At 42.0% G+C, this 16,903-nt stretch overlaps 1 protein-coding gene across 10 annotated transcripts in view; it reads right to left on the bottom strand.

The window, feature by feature from the left end:
- The window catches only part of PLCB4 (phospholipase C beta 4), a 418,385-nt gene that overhangs the window by 89,669 nt on the left and 311,813 nt on the right, over nucleotides 1-16,903 (bottom strand). For 9 of the 10 annotated variants that reach the window (XM_079944160.1, XM_079944161.1, XM_079944159.1 and 6 more), the window contains 5 exons: nucleotides 16,380-16,459; nucleotides 13,389-13,442; nucleotides 7,698-7,779; nucleotides 6,633-6,733; nucleotides 5,926-5,983 (listed from right to left, as the gene is read on the bottom strand). In XM_079944160.1, the coding sequence (XP_079800286.1) occupies nucleotides 5,926-5,983; nucleotides 6,633-6,733; nucleotides 7,698-7,779; nucleotides 13,389-13,442; nucleotides 16,380-16,459 (375 nt within the window). Of the gene's footprint in view, nucleotides 1-5,925; nucleotides 5,984-6,632; nucleotides 6,734-7,697; nucleotides 7,780-13,388; nucleotides 13,443-16,379; nucleotides 16,460-16,903 lie in introns of those variants that run through there. The other variant, XM_079944158.1, reaches the window with a different exon arrangement.

The raw sequence follows: 16,903 nt of genomic DNA, 5'->3' as shown, positions 1-16,903 counted from the left end.
TTTGAAGAGTGGGGCACACAGAATGAATGCCTTTGGCCAACAGAACACTTGATGTAATTTCCTAAAGCACTTGTGGCCTAGCCTGCTCTGATGCTCCCACCTCCCACCGAGTTAAGAGTGTTAACTCCTAAGGAATCAATATCTCTTTGTCAATTTATCCCAATGAAGCATGCTTCTGTTGGAATCTAAGAAATTACGGCTCACAAAAGCTCACATCCATGCGTGTGCTAGAGCAGAAACTGTTACATGAGCAACAGGCCTTGAGACCACAAAGAAAAGTCCTGGGGTATGCAGAGAGATGGTGCAGTGGGCCACGGAACGCCAAGCAGGTGAAGGCATGCTACAAGACATCTTGTTTAGGGAATGAATGCTGTCATGCAACTCCAGAGCCCCTACCCAAGGGAATGACAAGCAGAGCTCTCTGGTGAGAAAGCATTGTTTTCAAAACAAACAAACAAACAGTACATTTTCTAGGCACTTTCCTTTTCAGTCTCCGTAAATAATACCATGGAAGAAGATGGATGTGGCAGGAAAAGGGCCTTTTGAGACCCCACGGCAGTTATGTTCATGGTTGGCCACTATACTAATAAGGTTTTCTTCCTTATTATAATTAAGTCTTTTAATTTAAAGGTATGCTTTTGGTAAGTGTTCTGGACTCATGGAGATCATGGGGCAAATCCATATGAATTTAAAAGTGAGAGAAAGAAGAGACTCAGCTAAAGAAGAAAGAGGCAAAGTTGGGAAAGGAAGAGAGGGAATCCAGGTATTCTTAGGTGCTTTTTATGTACAGAGGTATGTGGGTTCTAACCTGGTGCCCCCTGTAGTGTGGCCTGTGGATGGCAGCAGTGGCATCATCCTCACCTGGGAGCTTGTTAGAAATGCACATTCTTGGGCCCCACTCCAAATTTACCAAACCTGACTCTCTGGGGTAGAACCCATGAATCTGTATTTTTACAAGCTTCTCAGGTGATTCTGATGTGCTCAAATTTAAGAAGCACTACTCTAATATGTAAAGGTTTGCATTTCAATATATTTGCATATCTGTAAAAAAAAAGTACCTAAGTTCTGCAAAGGATAGAAGAATGCTAAATGTTTGAGGTGTCCTCCCAATTAACCCCCATCAAAATTTATCAGAGGGCATGATATTCACTAGAAGAACATTCCCCTATCAGAAGCAATAGCCAGGAAAACTGAGTACATAAAATGGATGTATCATAATCCCCTATTCTACATTTGCAGCAAATAAGCATTAAGAGAAGACAATATGAAATTTCACTTGTCTTTACATCTGCTCCACCAGATACCTTAACCTTTTACTTTCCTGAAAATGCTCACGTTTCAAAAAGGAAGCACAGTGTAATCTGGATAACCCAAAGGCAAGGAAAAAATGGTAAAACTTGTATTGAGTCACAAAAATATAATTTTATATGAGAAAGCAAAGAGGAGAAAGATCATTTCCACATAATCTCAGAGTAGTAAGGTTGCAGAGGATTTCCACATGGACATAAGGACAGTGGGGCAAATGCTTCACACCTCTGAGGGAGAGACCATGGGTTTTCAGTTGGAATTTGGGGTAGCAATGTACCGAGGGCATCCACCCCGTGATGTCCAGGGCTTTGTAAAATACGATACTGAACAGCTTCCGAAAATAGTTCACAGAACTGTGCCCAAGTGACCAAGAAGATAATGAACACGCCTCCTTTATTATGTCCTTACTTTTATTGAGAAAAGATTTCAACTGGCTTCAATCCAAGCAGCACTGGGAGAGAGATGTTGATATAAATAATATTCAAAAGAGATATAAAAAGATAAGGGAATAATTGGTAACGTTTATAGCACCAAATACTTCCATCTCTCTCTTTGCTCATGCATTACAGAATAAAGATATTGTAAATGGAGGGCTTCCCTGGTGGCGCAGTGGTTGAGAATCTGCCTGCTAATGCAGGGGACACGGGTTCGAGCCCTGGTCTGGGAAGATCCCACATGCTGCGGAGCAACTAGGCCCGTGAGCCACAAATACTGAGCCTGCGTGTCTGGAGCCTGTGCTCCACAACAGGAGAGGCCACGATAGCGAGAGGCCCGTGCACCGCGATGAAGAGTCGCCCCCACTTGCCGCAACTAGAGAAAGACCTCACACAGAAACGAAGACCCAACACAGCCAAAAATAATAAATAAATAAATAAATATATAAAATTAAAAAAAAATCCTTAAAAAAAAGAATAAAGATATTGTAAATGGAAAGCAATCTTGAGCCCTTTATTACATTCTTTCAACTGCAAAATAAAATAACAAATCAGGTTTAGCTCTAATGTGATCCTATGACATATGTGAGGCAGGCAGAAAGATTACCAGCAACAAGAAAATAAAGCTAATTCTTGATTGTTGCAGTTATCTAAAATCTCTGCCTCTCTTTCTTAATTTGATCTCTTTCTCCAGCTCTTCACGCATCTCTCAATTCTGCCCGCCCTCAGTTGCTGTCGTCTTTGTAAGAAGTCATATGGAGAATGAAGGCAAAACTAAAATCAATTTAGCTTCTCATTAGGAACAGGGAAAGAGAGGTGAAACTAACTGAAGCCAAGAAGCTTTAATTAGCCCTGATACGTAGAGAACTGAGTTGGTGGCAGTATCCAACCATGTGCCAGCTCATACTGACGGCCCCCACCAGCTCTCCTGGACTCCAGTTTGCTATTTCCATAATATAGGCAAAGAAAGTTTCCCTCAACCCGCTGGATGGGACCAAGAGACATAGCTGTGGCAAATTTTAGATCCGAGTGGAGGATTTCCATGACTAAATTCATTATGGAGAATAATAGGTTTATGCTGCTCTCACATTCTTTCCATTCACACTAAGCATTCCGAGGAGGAATCCAGCACTTCACAAACTCTAATGTGCAGACAAATCACCTGGAGATAATGTTAAATGTAGATTCCAACTCAGCAGTTCTGGGTGGGACCTGAGATTCTGCATTTCTAACAAGCTCCCTGGTGATGCCGAGGCTGCTGGTCCCCAGATCACACTCTGGGGAGCAATGAACACGGACATACGAGAAGCAAATGAGGAGCAGATCTAAAGCTACTAGTGAAAAGCTAGTAAGTGGTGATGGCATGGGTAGAGAGCAGGTGGTACAAACCCCTACACGGCGACCAAGGCAGTAAATGATAGTCTCTCCTCACCTTCCAAATTCCTGGAGATACACATTAGTACACTGAACAGAAAATTTCATATAAGGAATAAAGGGATTTACAAGCTGGAAGGTGGTGGGTGGCAGCATGGCTTTTGCTAATATAAATGGCATTTTTTTCCTGTTACCTATTCTAATTGATGAATGCTAGTATATGTGTGTGTATTGATTTTTCTTTGTTGATCACTTATTTGGTTACCTTGTTGAACTCTCTATCTGTTCAAAGGGTTTTTCAGTTGATAGCTTTTGATATTCAGGTTACATAATCATCATCTGCAAATAATGAATAGGGCCTTGTCCTTTTGTGTTCCTGGGATTCATTTATTTTTTCTTGTCTAATTGTATGATCCAGGTCTTCTAATACAATGTTGAATTCCAGCTTTTTGAGACTATGTGGCTAAGGCATTTTGAAAATGTTTAGGTCTAAGCTTTTCAAGTCAGAGACCCTTACATTCCAATGCCTGCTCCCTTCCTGAGTGAACTCTGTCTCCTTTCATTATGGGTTTTGACGGTGCTCTGCCCAAGGGGTGCTTTCGACTTTGGAGCAATGAGAGGGACAATGGTAGGACTCAAAAGGGAGGGTGCAAGGCGGTGGCAGAACGTTCTCTAAGTTTGACAGCCTTCTTCAAGGAGACATTCAGATTTCTGTCTAGTTCTTCCAGCTGAGTTCACTAGGACAGAAAAGGAAGAGATTCAGGGCAGACACTTTGATTAAAAATAAAGGCTGTATACTTTCCTGGACTGTCTTGTAGTTTCTGTGACCTAAGGAAATCTAGAATCACACTGATTCCATGAGTCCCACCCCCCCCCCCCAAATTAAAGGTGCCACCTTACTGTTAATGAGAAGCCAAACAGAAGGAAACATAAGTAAATGAACACTATTGGCCAGTGTAATAGTGATAGATAAAAGCTTACCAAAGAGTAAGTATTTTGCAAAAGAATTTGGATGTCAGAGCCAGAAAGTGTGGGTGATCATACCTTTTAAAAATTAAATTTTTTGTCCAAGACTCATAAGAACAAGAGTAGTTATCGGGTAGGTCTACAGAAACCACCCATAAAAGGAAAGGTGTGAGAAAAGCACCCATGAATGCAGCACCTATTCTGAGGACTTCAGAACTGTTTCCTCATTTGAACAGTAGAATGCATATTAAGTCTCTGTCATGTTTAATAGATGGCTGGGTACCAGCTTCATCCCAGAGCACCCAAGAGGCCTTTTTCTAGGCGAACTGATGAGGTGGTACATCTTCTCTCCACTAAAGCGTCTTCCCTCTTTAGTAGAAAGCAAGATTTTTGCTCGTCTCACCAAAACGTAAGGTGACCAATGACCCAAAGTACATGAAGAAGCTGAGGGAGATAACACAATACATTTTTTAAAAGAAGCAGAAGATGGGGAAAGGGTTAAGGAGGCAAAGCAAGGCAACTTAACTTCCAAGCAACGGTGGCGTAAGAATGTGGATAATATCTGGGTAAAGATTATGAACATAGTATTCGCATGACCAAAAACTAGTGGAGTGAAAAACTTGAAATGTTTTCAAGTAAAATAAATATTGCAATGTGCTGAAAGGATTATTTAAAAGTGGAGGCATCTGCCCTGCTATATGGGGGAACTTTTATCTCCTGCATCGGTGCTTCTAGGCTCTGTTTACCATAGCTTCTCAAGTGCAACCCTACAAATTGGGAGCTACTGAGCCCTGACAGGGAAGAAAAGAGAAGCCCTTTGGCAAAGATGTGATCTGTGTCTGCAAACTGGCAAATCACAGCCTACCTGTGGTTTTTTCTTGAGGCAATACCTCATATCTGGCATGATACTGCCTTTCCTAACATTTTCTCTTTATAAGGTATAATGGCTAACATCAATTGTTTTGAAACAAAAATATACTGTCCATTCCTCACTTAAAGTCTTCTTAGTATTAATGTGTTTGTTAGACAAAAAGTGAGTTTCCCTTTTTGGATTAACAAGAGCTTCAATGGGTTTCACTGAAGAGAAAACACTTTTTTGAACATGCAGAGGAAAAAAGAAGTTAATTTTAGTTGTAATAAAAACTGCAACCTTTACGTGTTCTGAAATATCTTTCTCTTGGGCTTAAGCAAATTTTGTCAATCAGTTTTGGTTGTTAAGTGAATCATGTTCTAAAATTAGCTCTGAGCTTGTTATAAAAATAAAAAGGAAAAATTTAACCTGCCATCTCATTGGCCTAATATGCACTATATTTTCACCCAGGAACTCCATGTTGTGCTTGTTGTCCAAATATTCTATTCGAACCTACATATTTTTCTTACATGCAATCCATTAAAGACAAAAATAAAGCTTTTCTAGTCCATGCAAAGGTATGAGGAAAAGTTAGCAATGGAGAATCCAACTATAGTGTGGTAAACTCAATCCATTCTCTTTCTATTTCTTATAAGTAAATAGAAAAAAATAAGTACCTTAAATATCACCTTGCAAAAACATAGACACATTTAATTAAATGAATATATTATCAAATTCACACGCACACACAGAACCGGAGCTACACATCACAGCAAGAAACCAGCAAAAAAGCAGTGTGCAAAGCCAATGAGGAAGTGCATGGACACACGAAGGCAGCAGCTGATTTTTGCACCTGGTAAAGCCATCATGGAAAGATCAGCAGGTCAGAAGCAAAGCGAATGAAGGTGTAGGATGCAGGCATGCAATGAGGATGCTGGAGGAGGGCAAGCCACTGCACACAGACTGATGGAGTTAATGTATGAAAAAGCTTACTTCATTTAGAAAGCTCACTAATTGGTCTACCGTTAAATAATCAGTTTTGTCTCCATTGCTGAAAAGAAATTTATTAGAAAAAGTAAGTTTTGGTATATGATGCTACAGGAGGTACGATTTACATGTTGACATTTGTTGATGATAATTCTACACTTATTTTCTAACCCTGAAGTAGTGGTGAACTCTTAAAATGGCCAGAGACTGTTTGTAAGGGGGAAAAAAAATAACCCAACAACAACAACAAAGGAAAGAAATCATTCCCACTAGCTTACAGAAAATGTCTGCAATCCCTCTTTTGCATTATCCACAGGCATTATTATAAAAACAACATGTAAGTCATCCATTTGAAATAATTGGAATGAATGGACTTTTCAACAACATAATAACATTCCAAATCGAATCTTGTTAGTTCACATAACGGGTTAATACCTAAAGGAGCAAGTTAACATTGTAGGTAGTTAGTAAAGCCAATGCAGGGAGGGGAGGGGGGGAAGTTCCAGGTGCTACAAGTAACTTACGTAAAAGTTTCTCAAAAAATCAGAGCAAACTTTTACACCAAATAAACTAAGGGGTGAAAATGTAACCCTGACTAGATATTCCTAGATACTATCAGCATACTATTTGAAAATATTAGGACAAAAATGTTTTTGAAATCTAAAAATACAAGGATAACATTGATGTGACACTTTCTCATAAATGGAACTTACATTTTTTTAAAAAGATCCTCTATATCTGTCCGAGGACAAATCTTTTGTGTCAGTTCATAGAACTTTTCATAAGTAAATGCTGCAGGTTCAATTTCATCATTCTGGAAAGAATAGAAGCGTGTCATAAATCAGGGCACATTTTTCTCTCGTTGCAGGATCTACAGAATCTACAGGTTCATGAAGCAAAGTGATGACACTTGGAATTCCAGGGCCTTCGTCTCTGATTCTTGCTGATAGAGGCCAGGAGGTCCAGCCATTGGCCAGGCCTCTAGAACGTGGCACATGAAAATGAGCATTTCTAGTTACCATTCATCCATGGTTTGCATGTTCACACACCGGCCACAGCTGGGCTTGCTCTGGGAGACACTCCATAGAACAAATACAAAGAAACATTTTTTCCTTCTCTCCTTGAAGGAACAAAGCAAGTGCCTGCCTAAAAGATGATGACATCAAGCCCAATGTTTTCTTATGCTTATTTTGTGAATTTTCACAAGACCACATGAAGGGGATGCTATAAGAGTTTACTCTTCATACAGAACTTCATATTTCAAATCAGATTTGTTAAGGCAGCAACAGGCTTAAATCTTTCTTGCAGTTAACACGTTAATTGCAATTATTTTAAATCCAAAGGGCCACAAACACAAATGGTATGTTTGGGGAGAGGTGCTTCATAAAATATCGCACAGCCATCCTGAAGAACTGAATTTATGAGCCATTTTTCATGCTGACATTGTACATGGTCCAGGCAATGTTGATGGATTTCTGTAAAATAAGTTTTCCATAAGCTGTGTGAAAGAGCAGCCTGGCTATCATTTCCTTTTCTTAATAAAGTTGACAACAACATTTGGAAGTACACTATTTGAATACTAAAACGTTTAGGTTAAAATGCCCAGAAAACAAAAGGAAGGAAGGATAGAAGGAAAGAGAATAAAGGAAAAATTGACTGTACTATGTGTGACTGAATCTAATTCTGAATCTAACTGAATCAGTTTAATACAATCTTGTTTATTACATGAGAACATAAATACAAAGTGGTTTTAGAAACATTATTAGATTAATGAATACCTTTCCACTGGGAAGACCTAGCTCCTTGAGTGCTTGAAAGATCACCTTTTCTGTCTTCCCTGATGCAAAGGTTCTGGTAATACTAGGGCAGAAAAGAAAAAGAAATAAAGTTACTACTAATTCTGTTTTCTCTGATGCAAAGATCCCATTAAAACTAGGGATGGTGGGATAGGGGAGAAGAAAAAGGAAAATAAAATTACTTTTCATTTTTAGGTATTTTTCACTTCCGAAACTAGCTCCTGCAATGTCTCTCTGGTTACCAGAGCTGGCTGTGCCAGTGTGGTGACTTGATTCTAAGACAGGTGGTCTCTCTGGCTACTTGTGAATGTAAGATGCACCAGGGATACAGACCATTGGACAATAACAATAATAAATTCCGATCCTATCAAACTGCTTTCTTAGGAAAAAGGAATGTGGCAGATGGAACAGCATGTCTAGAATAAAACATCATGGTGACAATATCTTGACTTGGGGAAAGGAAGGAGGTCCCTTAGCACACAGCATGTGCCTGTGATTGCCCTTACCTGGTTTCATACTACAGCTGACATGCATTATCAGACATATATATATATATATATATATATATATATATATATATTTTTTTTTTTTTTTTGAGCTAAGCATCCTTTAGCTATTCTGACATGTCAGCTGCCTCAAGGATTGGGGACTTTATTATGAAAGTGACAGGTGTCAGGGAGAGGGGAGGCAGGGGAACAATTATTCAATGTTTCAGCAGAATCTTGGCATTCCCCTGGCATTCCACAGTATTTTTGAATAATGGTGGTGCCTTTGAATCAGTACTGTGTTCATCAAGGCTAGTAAGATGGATAAAACCTTAAGGAGCATATTTCCTGATGATGATAAAAGTAGAGAGAGACTCCTGATAAATGAATTGGTGACACTCAGAACAAACACTATTGAGGAGAGGACTTGGACCCTGGAATCCATACTTGACTCTGAGCCATGTCTCGGCCACCCGAAGAGCCTTCATTCACTCCCCGAATGGAGGCCCAGGTGATTTATCACCATAATAACTTAATGTCTAAATCAGAAGTCCAGCCTCTGCTGGAAGACAGAGCTTACTTTCATCTGTGAAGCTTGGCTTTGGACCGCCTTCCCTGTGAGTACAGGAGGATCTGTAACAGCACCTCCCATGCCCAACTTTGTCGTGCACTCCACCGTTCGCGTTAAGTGGAAGGCAAGTTCCCAATGTAAGCAGTGACCGCCGTTTAATCTTGATGAGTGGGAGAAAGCACCACTTCAAATGCAGAGTACAACTTCCCAGAAGAGATTGGGAAGAACTAGCTGTAGGTAAACGAATTGCTATGTGTTTATTCAAAGCTTTATTGTTTCATACATGGTCTAAGAATACTTCAAGAAGTACAGTTTTAAGAATGTTTGAGACAGTTGTATTCAAATATAGGGAGGCCTATGAATCCTCTTTAACAAATCTGCAGACATGGTACAGCATATACGTATGACATTAAGTAAACCAGTTTCTAGGGTCAAGGGTGCTATGCCCACATTTTCCCACTTCTCTAGAGTTCATGGAATTTTCATACATTGGACTGAGTTGAGAAGCACTTTATCTGCTCTTTATAATAGGGGAAAGTGGCTATTCAGTGTGTCTTTTTTTGAAATAGAGTATGTATGTGTTAATGTGAGAGCTGCAGGTTCCAGCAGGATTTGGGATGTCTGGCACCTGTAACCAGGAGGAAACACTCTGCCTAGCAATCTCAGGGGAATCTCAGCTAACTCAAGCTTCTGTTAGGTTTCAACAGGCCTCATAAAGGAGATGGAAACTGATGAACACGGTCATGAATGTAGCAGGTGTAGTGCCTGAGCCTTTCTGGTGAAACAACCTGGTGTTGGGGAGGGGGTGGAGTGGGGAGGAAAGGGAGAGTTCATAGGAGTAGAATCTTGGCTGGGGCTTGGGGAAATGCCAAGAAATAGGAAGCAGAACAAGGACATCTTTTGGGAGTAGTCTGTCCAAGCATTTGTGGGAGATAGAGAAACTGAGAGAAGGAGAAAATAGGGTGCCCAGGGGTAGGAAGGAGGGAAATCCACATGGGAATATATCAGTGAGGGCAAAGTCAGAGCCCAGAGACATGACAGAAAATAATAAAGGCAAGAGGTGGGACTTCCCTGGCAGTCCAATCGTTAGGACTCCATGCTTCCACTGCAGGGGCCATGGCTTTGATCCCTGGTCAGGGCACTAAGATCCCACCTGCCGAGGGGCCAAAATAAATAAATAAATAAAGGCAAGAGGCGGTATGATGGTCAGAAGAGCTCGTTCTCAGGCCCATCTTTTCACGAGGGGGCTCGAGCTGGGCAACCTCAACACAGATTTGCTTCCCTCATTCTAAGAGAAAATAGGAGCAAGGAAGTGGAAGAGACCATTTCCCTGGAGGTGGGGAGGAGGGGGGACGGGGCTCCTTTATTGCCTTCTCTCCAGGCAGCTTTCAGAGTCATTCTTGGGCCTCAAAATGGATTCGGCTTAGGGGCAAGTGGGTTGTGGTGCAAAGCTGAATTCTCTGAGTTTCCAGTTGCATTGGAGGCCCAGCATTTAACCAGGGTCCTGAGAGAAATAAACACACTTATCACAAGCTGGGGGCATTTCAGACACCATCGAAGGCGTTTCATGGGCATGTAGAGTGTGTATAAGGGATTGCAATTTATTCAACCCTTTATACACAGCCCCAAAGAATACAGTTTAGTGCTTCGTAGCTACAGGTGCTCAGAGTTTCTCTTGAAGCAAAACACACTACCTACCTGAAAGGAAATGCTAGAAAAGCAAATACCCTTAAGTGTTACCCAGTCCATCTGATTAAATTCCCTGTTCCAGCAGACCTTACAGGCAACCAAGACAGCAATGACCCTAGAAACTCAGGGAGTCTCACTCTGCCCTCAAAGGGTCTACAATCTATCCAATGGTTTTAATACCATCTTCTGAAACAGTCAAGGAGTGTTCATGAAATGAAGCCCCCTGCAGAAACAGACCCTCGTCGTAGGCAGGCTGGGCTTTCAGGATGTGGATGGATTATGGGGGAGCTGGGCTGCTATGACCACCCCTGAGGTCTTAGCCCTCTTAATACATCTTCTCCCTTGGGACTCCTTCTACTCATAGCTGTTGGTTCCAACTCCGTGTTACAAGGAATGGGAAATGGCAAAAAAAAAAAAAAAAAAGAAAAAAGAGTGATCAAAAGAGTAACCTTCAAAGCTTTGGTCTGAGTGGATAGGCAAACTAAGTGTGAGTTTGTAAGTTTGGAAGAAAGGCAGACTGCATAAGATGATGTACAAGGAAAGAAAAGAGAAGAGGGAGGTAAAGACTTTCTTCCCTTATCCTTCCTGCAGCTTCCTGGACATTAAATTTTGGTTACAGCTCACAAGGAGGGGCCACTCCCAAGCTGATCTAATGACCCTGAAGCCAGATCCCCTCTAATATTACACACACAATACACTAATAGTTTCCATTTTAAAAACTCCAGAATGATAGTGATGAAATGACATTTTAAAGTGTTTACTCTTCATATCCATTAAAACATTCAGAACAATTTCCATCTCGCCCTTGGCAGCTCATCCACACAAAGATTTATCCGCTTTTTGCTGGCTTGGTATCAATTTTCCATCAACTCTGACAAACTGCCCCCAGATCACAGATGTCTTGTGTCAAACACCTGTTAATGCTGTCAGGCACCAAAAAGTTCACGTCAGAGAAAGCTGAAGAAGAAGACAAAATATCTAGGCTATTTCTACAAAAAACGGGGTAATAATTTTGTATGTGAACATGCTGTACAAAGATCTTTGGAATCAGCAAAGGCTTCCAAGCTTGTGTAACAATGGTTTGATTCATAGGATGTGTACAGATGACACCAGAACTGCTCATTAGGAGTGCTTTGATTATGATCTATGTGTTTCTATTTTGTCCATTTCCTGAAACTTATCTTGGGAGAAAAATCAGGAGAGCAATTTATGTAAAAACTGATCCAACCTACATTTTTGGTCTTCACACTGCTATCTGTGCTAAGTCTGGACTTATTACTTCAATACTGATTTTTAAATTAAAATGCAATATATATTTGGTAATAGCTGTAGGATGCTGAGATACATTAAAATAATTGTCCTGCTATTCTCAACAGAGCAAAGGGTTTTAAATAAAATAAGGATCAGTATAAAGTGCCTTTGCCAACAACCATCAGTCAAGGGTGCTAGTGGGGCTTTTTTTAAACTTCTAAAGTAAATGCAAAATTGACTTGCTAGTAAGTTATTAAATAAAAAGCAGAGAATCCTACATATAGATTTGTAAAGACCACAACAGGTGCATGAGGTCAATAACCCTGGAAGCCCTCAATAAAAGGTTAAATAAAAAGAATACTGCCACGGTCTTCTTTATGATGTGTATGCTTTTCACTTGCCCATTGATACATCAGTTGTGTCACATGGATAACTTAGTCCATGAATGTTACAATACATGGAGTTAAGGAAAATGATGACCTCTAGGATAGTTCTGACAAACGTGAAAAGAATGACATTCAGGGAGTATGGAGATACTCTCAGAGGGATGCAGAATTGAAGCTTCAAGTCTAGGCAGAGACAGAGGGAAAGGGGAGGCAGAAATGGCTGAGTGTAATCTGTGGGTCTCGGCTCCAGTGCATTCCCTCAAATGCTGTGCAGCTGGTGACCTGTCGACCTCGTCTCTGAAAGATAGAGCGGTTCTAAGACATGACTCCACCCAGTAGTTCTGGGTTTTGTCTGTTATTTGTCGTTGGCTTCTTTGCTAAAGTGTCCAGGAAGAGGTCAACTTGAATGTAAGTCAGGAGAATTCTATAAGAGTGGGTCGGTATCTGGGGAACTCATGTTTAATTCAGGTTCCTGAATCCTAATATACCCCTGGCTTCATGTGGGCAGCAGATGCTCTGGGGCCCAGTTCAGCTTCTGGAATTTTCATGAAATGCTTACACAAACACCAACAAAAAAAAAGTACTTGGGGAGCTGGGTAAAGAATTCCCAACACTATTGTCGCAAGAGCTTCCAACTGGACCCACAGACCATGACCCTAACGCCGGAAGGAGTGGAGAGGCAGAAAAATGGGGAGCGTGAGAAATCCTCAGAGGGTGAAACACATCAGCTTAAGTACTGAAGCACAGGTGTGAAGGCCGTTTCTGGTTCATCTTTTCTTCATTCTTGACTCTACCCAGGCTTTCCTTCCATTTTCTCCCTTGTCTCTGTTACCTTGGGCAGGGTAAGGAGGGAAGCAACAGGACCAGCAAAGCCCAGAATGAGATGCCCTGTCTAGAGGCATCACACTTCCTAGGACACGTCCATACACTTCCTCTGTAGGTGCACAATATAAACTTTAATTTTAGTTAAAGGTTGTTCAGGGCAAGTAGGTGAAAGATACCTGAATCCTGAAAACCCACTTAGCTGAAGATTAAAAAATTCTGCTACATTTTCAGATGTTCTCTAATTTATCAGAGTTAACGTTACCCGTTCCGAGGAAAAATGCAACTTTACGTCCATAAGTGATTTTTACAAACTGAACATAGCACTTGATGATGTGATTCAAACTAAGCTTCCAGAAATATCTTTAGTTAAAGAAATTAACAAGTCCTTGTGGGGGGCTCTCTCTGTGGGCTGGTATCACAAGGGCTGACCCAGGCTGTGCAGAGCAGACAAGAATAACTGACTTACCTCCTAACTGGAATTTTCCCATTTGTGTTGGTCATAAATGCCAATTTCATCCAGCTGGAAAACAACAGTAACAACTGTTTTAATGTTTCTCGGGAGAAAGAGCTTCAATCTGGTTAAGAACTTTAAAAGAAAGTTCATTCAAACACAGAACATTTATTTGGAAAACCAGAGACAATTACACACTGTGAGATGAATTTACTGTTGTCAGATTTAGCAAACAAAAATATAGGACTCTGTTAGATCTGAATTTCAGATAAACAACAAATAAATTTTTACTACAAGTATGTTCCAAATATTGCATAGGACGTACTTATACTAAAACATTATTTGTTACTTATCTGAAATTCAAATTTCACTGAGAGTCCCATATTTTATCTGGCAATCCTAGATGAATGAGAAAATTGGGAATTTGCATGAGCAAAGCAAATTGTAGGCACTTATTTGGTGATTGGTTTCGTCCTTGATTGTTGTTCTTTAATAATCTACTAAGGGGGTAAGAAATGCAAGTGCATGGTAACACCAGCCAGCCTAGTCTTGAGGACAGTGGGGATCCCCTCCACCCCAGCCCCAGCTCCTGCTCTAAGTGTAGTGAAGTAAAGATGGAGAAGCAGGCAGGTGTGAGCCCTTAGTGACCTAATCCTCACAGCAACTGGTGGATGGACGGACACCAGCTCCATAAAGGGATCTGGACCCTTAATTTGTAACAGTCAGAGAAGTTCATCAACTCAAACTGATGGTGAAAAATGCTTTGCTTTCCCCAGGTGTTCATGACACATGGAGACCCAGAACATATATTTGTCCTTTGGTGCTTGGACTATTCTTAGCCACTGACTCCCATTCTCACTGTTTCCCGTTAATAACATTCTAACAATCTGCAGAACATGATGATTTGGTAAAGTTTCTGTCTTAAGTCAAGCTTCCTAGAAGCACACGTGACTACTTTTAAGGGGATGGTTTCAGGACCATAGGAGTGAGGGAAGCAGACAGGCAGGGAGGAAGTTATACAAAGCTGTGCTCTCAGCTGGAGCTTTGTCCTGACGCCACAGGGAGCTCTGGAGTGGGATTTGCACCAGGCTTGGTGGCAAGGGGGCTGGCCTCTTGTATACTGTCTCAGCCTGTCATTGGCTGTGGGCTTCCTTCCAGAAGAAGGGAGGAGTCTAGGGTCAGCCCTCCTTATCCATGGGTTCTGTTTCCGTGGACACGAAGGGTCAACTCTTAGGGACTCGCATCGGTGGATTCTGGTGTCAGCAGGGTTCCTGGAACCAATCCCGCAGAGACGCCAATGGAGGACTGTGATCTCTCAGGCTCGGTGACTCCTGGTAGGCAGAGGGCAATTCTCTGGAGAAGCAAGCAGGTGTGAGCCCTTAGTGACCTAACCCTCCCAGCAGCTGGCGGATGGGTGAACACCAGCGACAGAAAGGGATCTGGGCAGGACACCAATGAAGGCAGATAAGATCTGGTGTCCAGATACAAGGACTTGGGTCACTCAGGCATAAGTGGGCATGCCAAAAGCCTGAGGTTCTATAACTTCAAAGTATCTGTTGGGTGGCTCTTTATTTTTTATTATTATTATTATTTCTTTTTTTTTTTTCGGTACGCGGGCCTCTCACTGTTGTGGCCTCTCCCATTGCGGAGCACAGGCTCCGGACGCGCAGGCTCAGCGGCCATGGCTCACGGGCCCAGCCGTTCCGCGGCATGTGGGATCTTCCTGGACCGGGGCACGAACCCGTGCTCCCTGCATCGGCAGGTGGACTCTCAACCACTGCGCCACCAGGGAAGCCCTGCTCTTTATTTTTAAGAAAACATGACACAGCAACTGCAGAGGACAAGAAGCAGCTGAACAAAAAATAGGAATGTACAAGACTAAATAACTCCCCTCTGATAAGACAATGGGAAAAACACTGGAGGGATGATGTCAAAATCAAAATAACTAATACTGAACGAGGAGGGATGGGGAACCAGGCACCGGGTTAGGTGCTGCCCATGACCTTATTTCCTCTGCGTGGAATCTTATCACCTCCATTCACAGATGAGGACGGAGAGGTACAAGGTTAAGAATTTGCCAAGACTGACCCAGAAACGAAGTGGCCAACCTGGGATTTACAGCACAGAGGCCATGCTGTTAAAGCACCTGCCAAAGGGACCAGAAGTAAAAAGCAAAATGCCCGAAGGACTGATCTCTCCTCCCATCGCCCGGAAGTCCAAGGAATCCCACCCTTGGTGCTGGACCTGGGCCTGGCTAAGAGATGCCGGCTTATCCCTGCAGATTCTCAGTGTGGTTCTCTCCTGCACCTCATGACTGCCTGCCAAGGGCCCTGAGATAACAGGTGGCCCCACTCCTCCATGGATCACTGCTTTTTAAACAGGCTGATTTGGGCTTTGGCTAGAATTTCTACTTGAGTAACTTTCATGTCACCTGGAAAGAATAACTTCGTAGGGTTAAAACCTACCATGTCAAGCAGGTCCTCTCTGAATTTTGAATGCAGAGCTGGAGTAAGGAAGTTCTGCTTTCTGAATTTCAAAAGTACCTTTGGATCCCTGACTGGGTGCTAAACAGTCCCTGGGGCCAGGGCTCCTTTTCCACTGGAGCCATCGGTGCTTTTGCAAAAGTGCTTGTCTTGGCCACACTCCCCATTTCTCAGTGTCATGCAACAGAGACTCCAGCTACATCAGCACCCAAATACGGCCCCAGGCATGCAGAGCTCTTTATCAGCAGACTCAGTCTCGGGACACAAAAGACAGGGCCCACAACCCAGCATCTTTCTGCCATCAACCATTCCTTTCAAATAGGTTTCAGGCTGCGGGCTTATCACACATGCCCTGCCAGGTGGCATGAAGAGTACAGATGCGTATTGGTCAACATCTTCTCCAAGGTCAGGAGCATAGAGGCGAAGGCAAGGAAGATGCTGCCTGGTCCATATACATAGCCTTCATCTCCTAATCTGACTGTTTGCTTGATAACAGCCAAAGGATCATGCAAATAAAACTCACTGTTTCTTGAGGCATGTCATGGGACTGACATTGTTGGCCCTGAAGTTGTGTATGATGGATCTCAGGCCTTCGACCCATTGCTGAAAGAGAAAGAAAAAGAGTGTTCTTGGTGAGCAAATCTGCCAGAGCTAAACTGGGTGTTTTTTTATTAGACAGCTCGTGTCCATTTTGTGTAAGAAGAATATAAACTCTTCTTTATCTCCTTCCTGCCACTCAGCCATCCTCATTCCACACGCTCATATTTTATGCTTTAATAAACAGCTTTCATTCTTTCCAGGAAGATAAGTGTGGCATCTACAGTGTCATTAAACACTGGGTTGTCACGAAGCAATGCTGCCCACTGATTGACTTGTTAAGCCTTCTATTTGCAGCCTATTTAAATATAAGCCCCTTTCAGTTGCTGGCAACATTAATTATTTCTCAAGCAACATTATACAATACGTGATGGCATACTTAGCTACCCTCATTATAGAGGATGAAGGCATTCGAGGTTCATCCATTTTATTGTGTGATACTATTTCAAC

The sequence above is a fragment of the Stenella coeruleoalba genome (assembly GCF_951394435.1).
Source record: "Stenella coeruleoalba genome assembly, chromosome: 15".
NCBI lineage: Eukaryota > Metazoa > Chordata > Mammalia > Artiodactyla > Delphinidae > Stenella > Stenella coeruleoalba.
The sequence above is the reverse complement of the archived record's forward strand: the minus strand, read 5'-3'. Positions and strand labels throughout refer to the sequence as shown.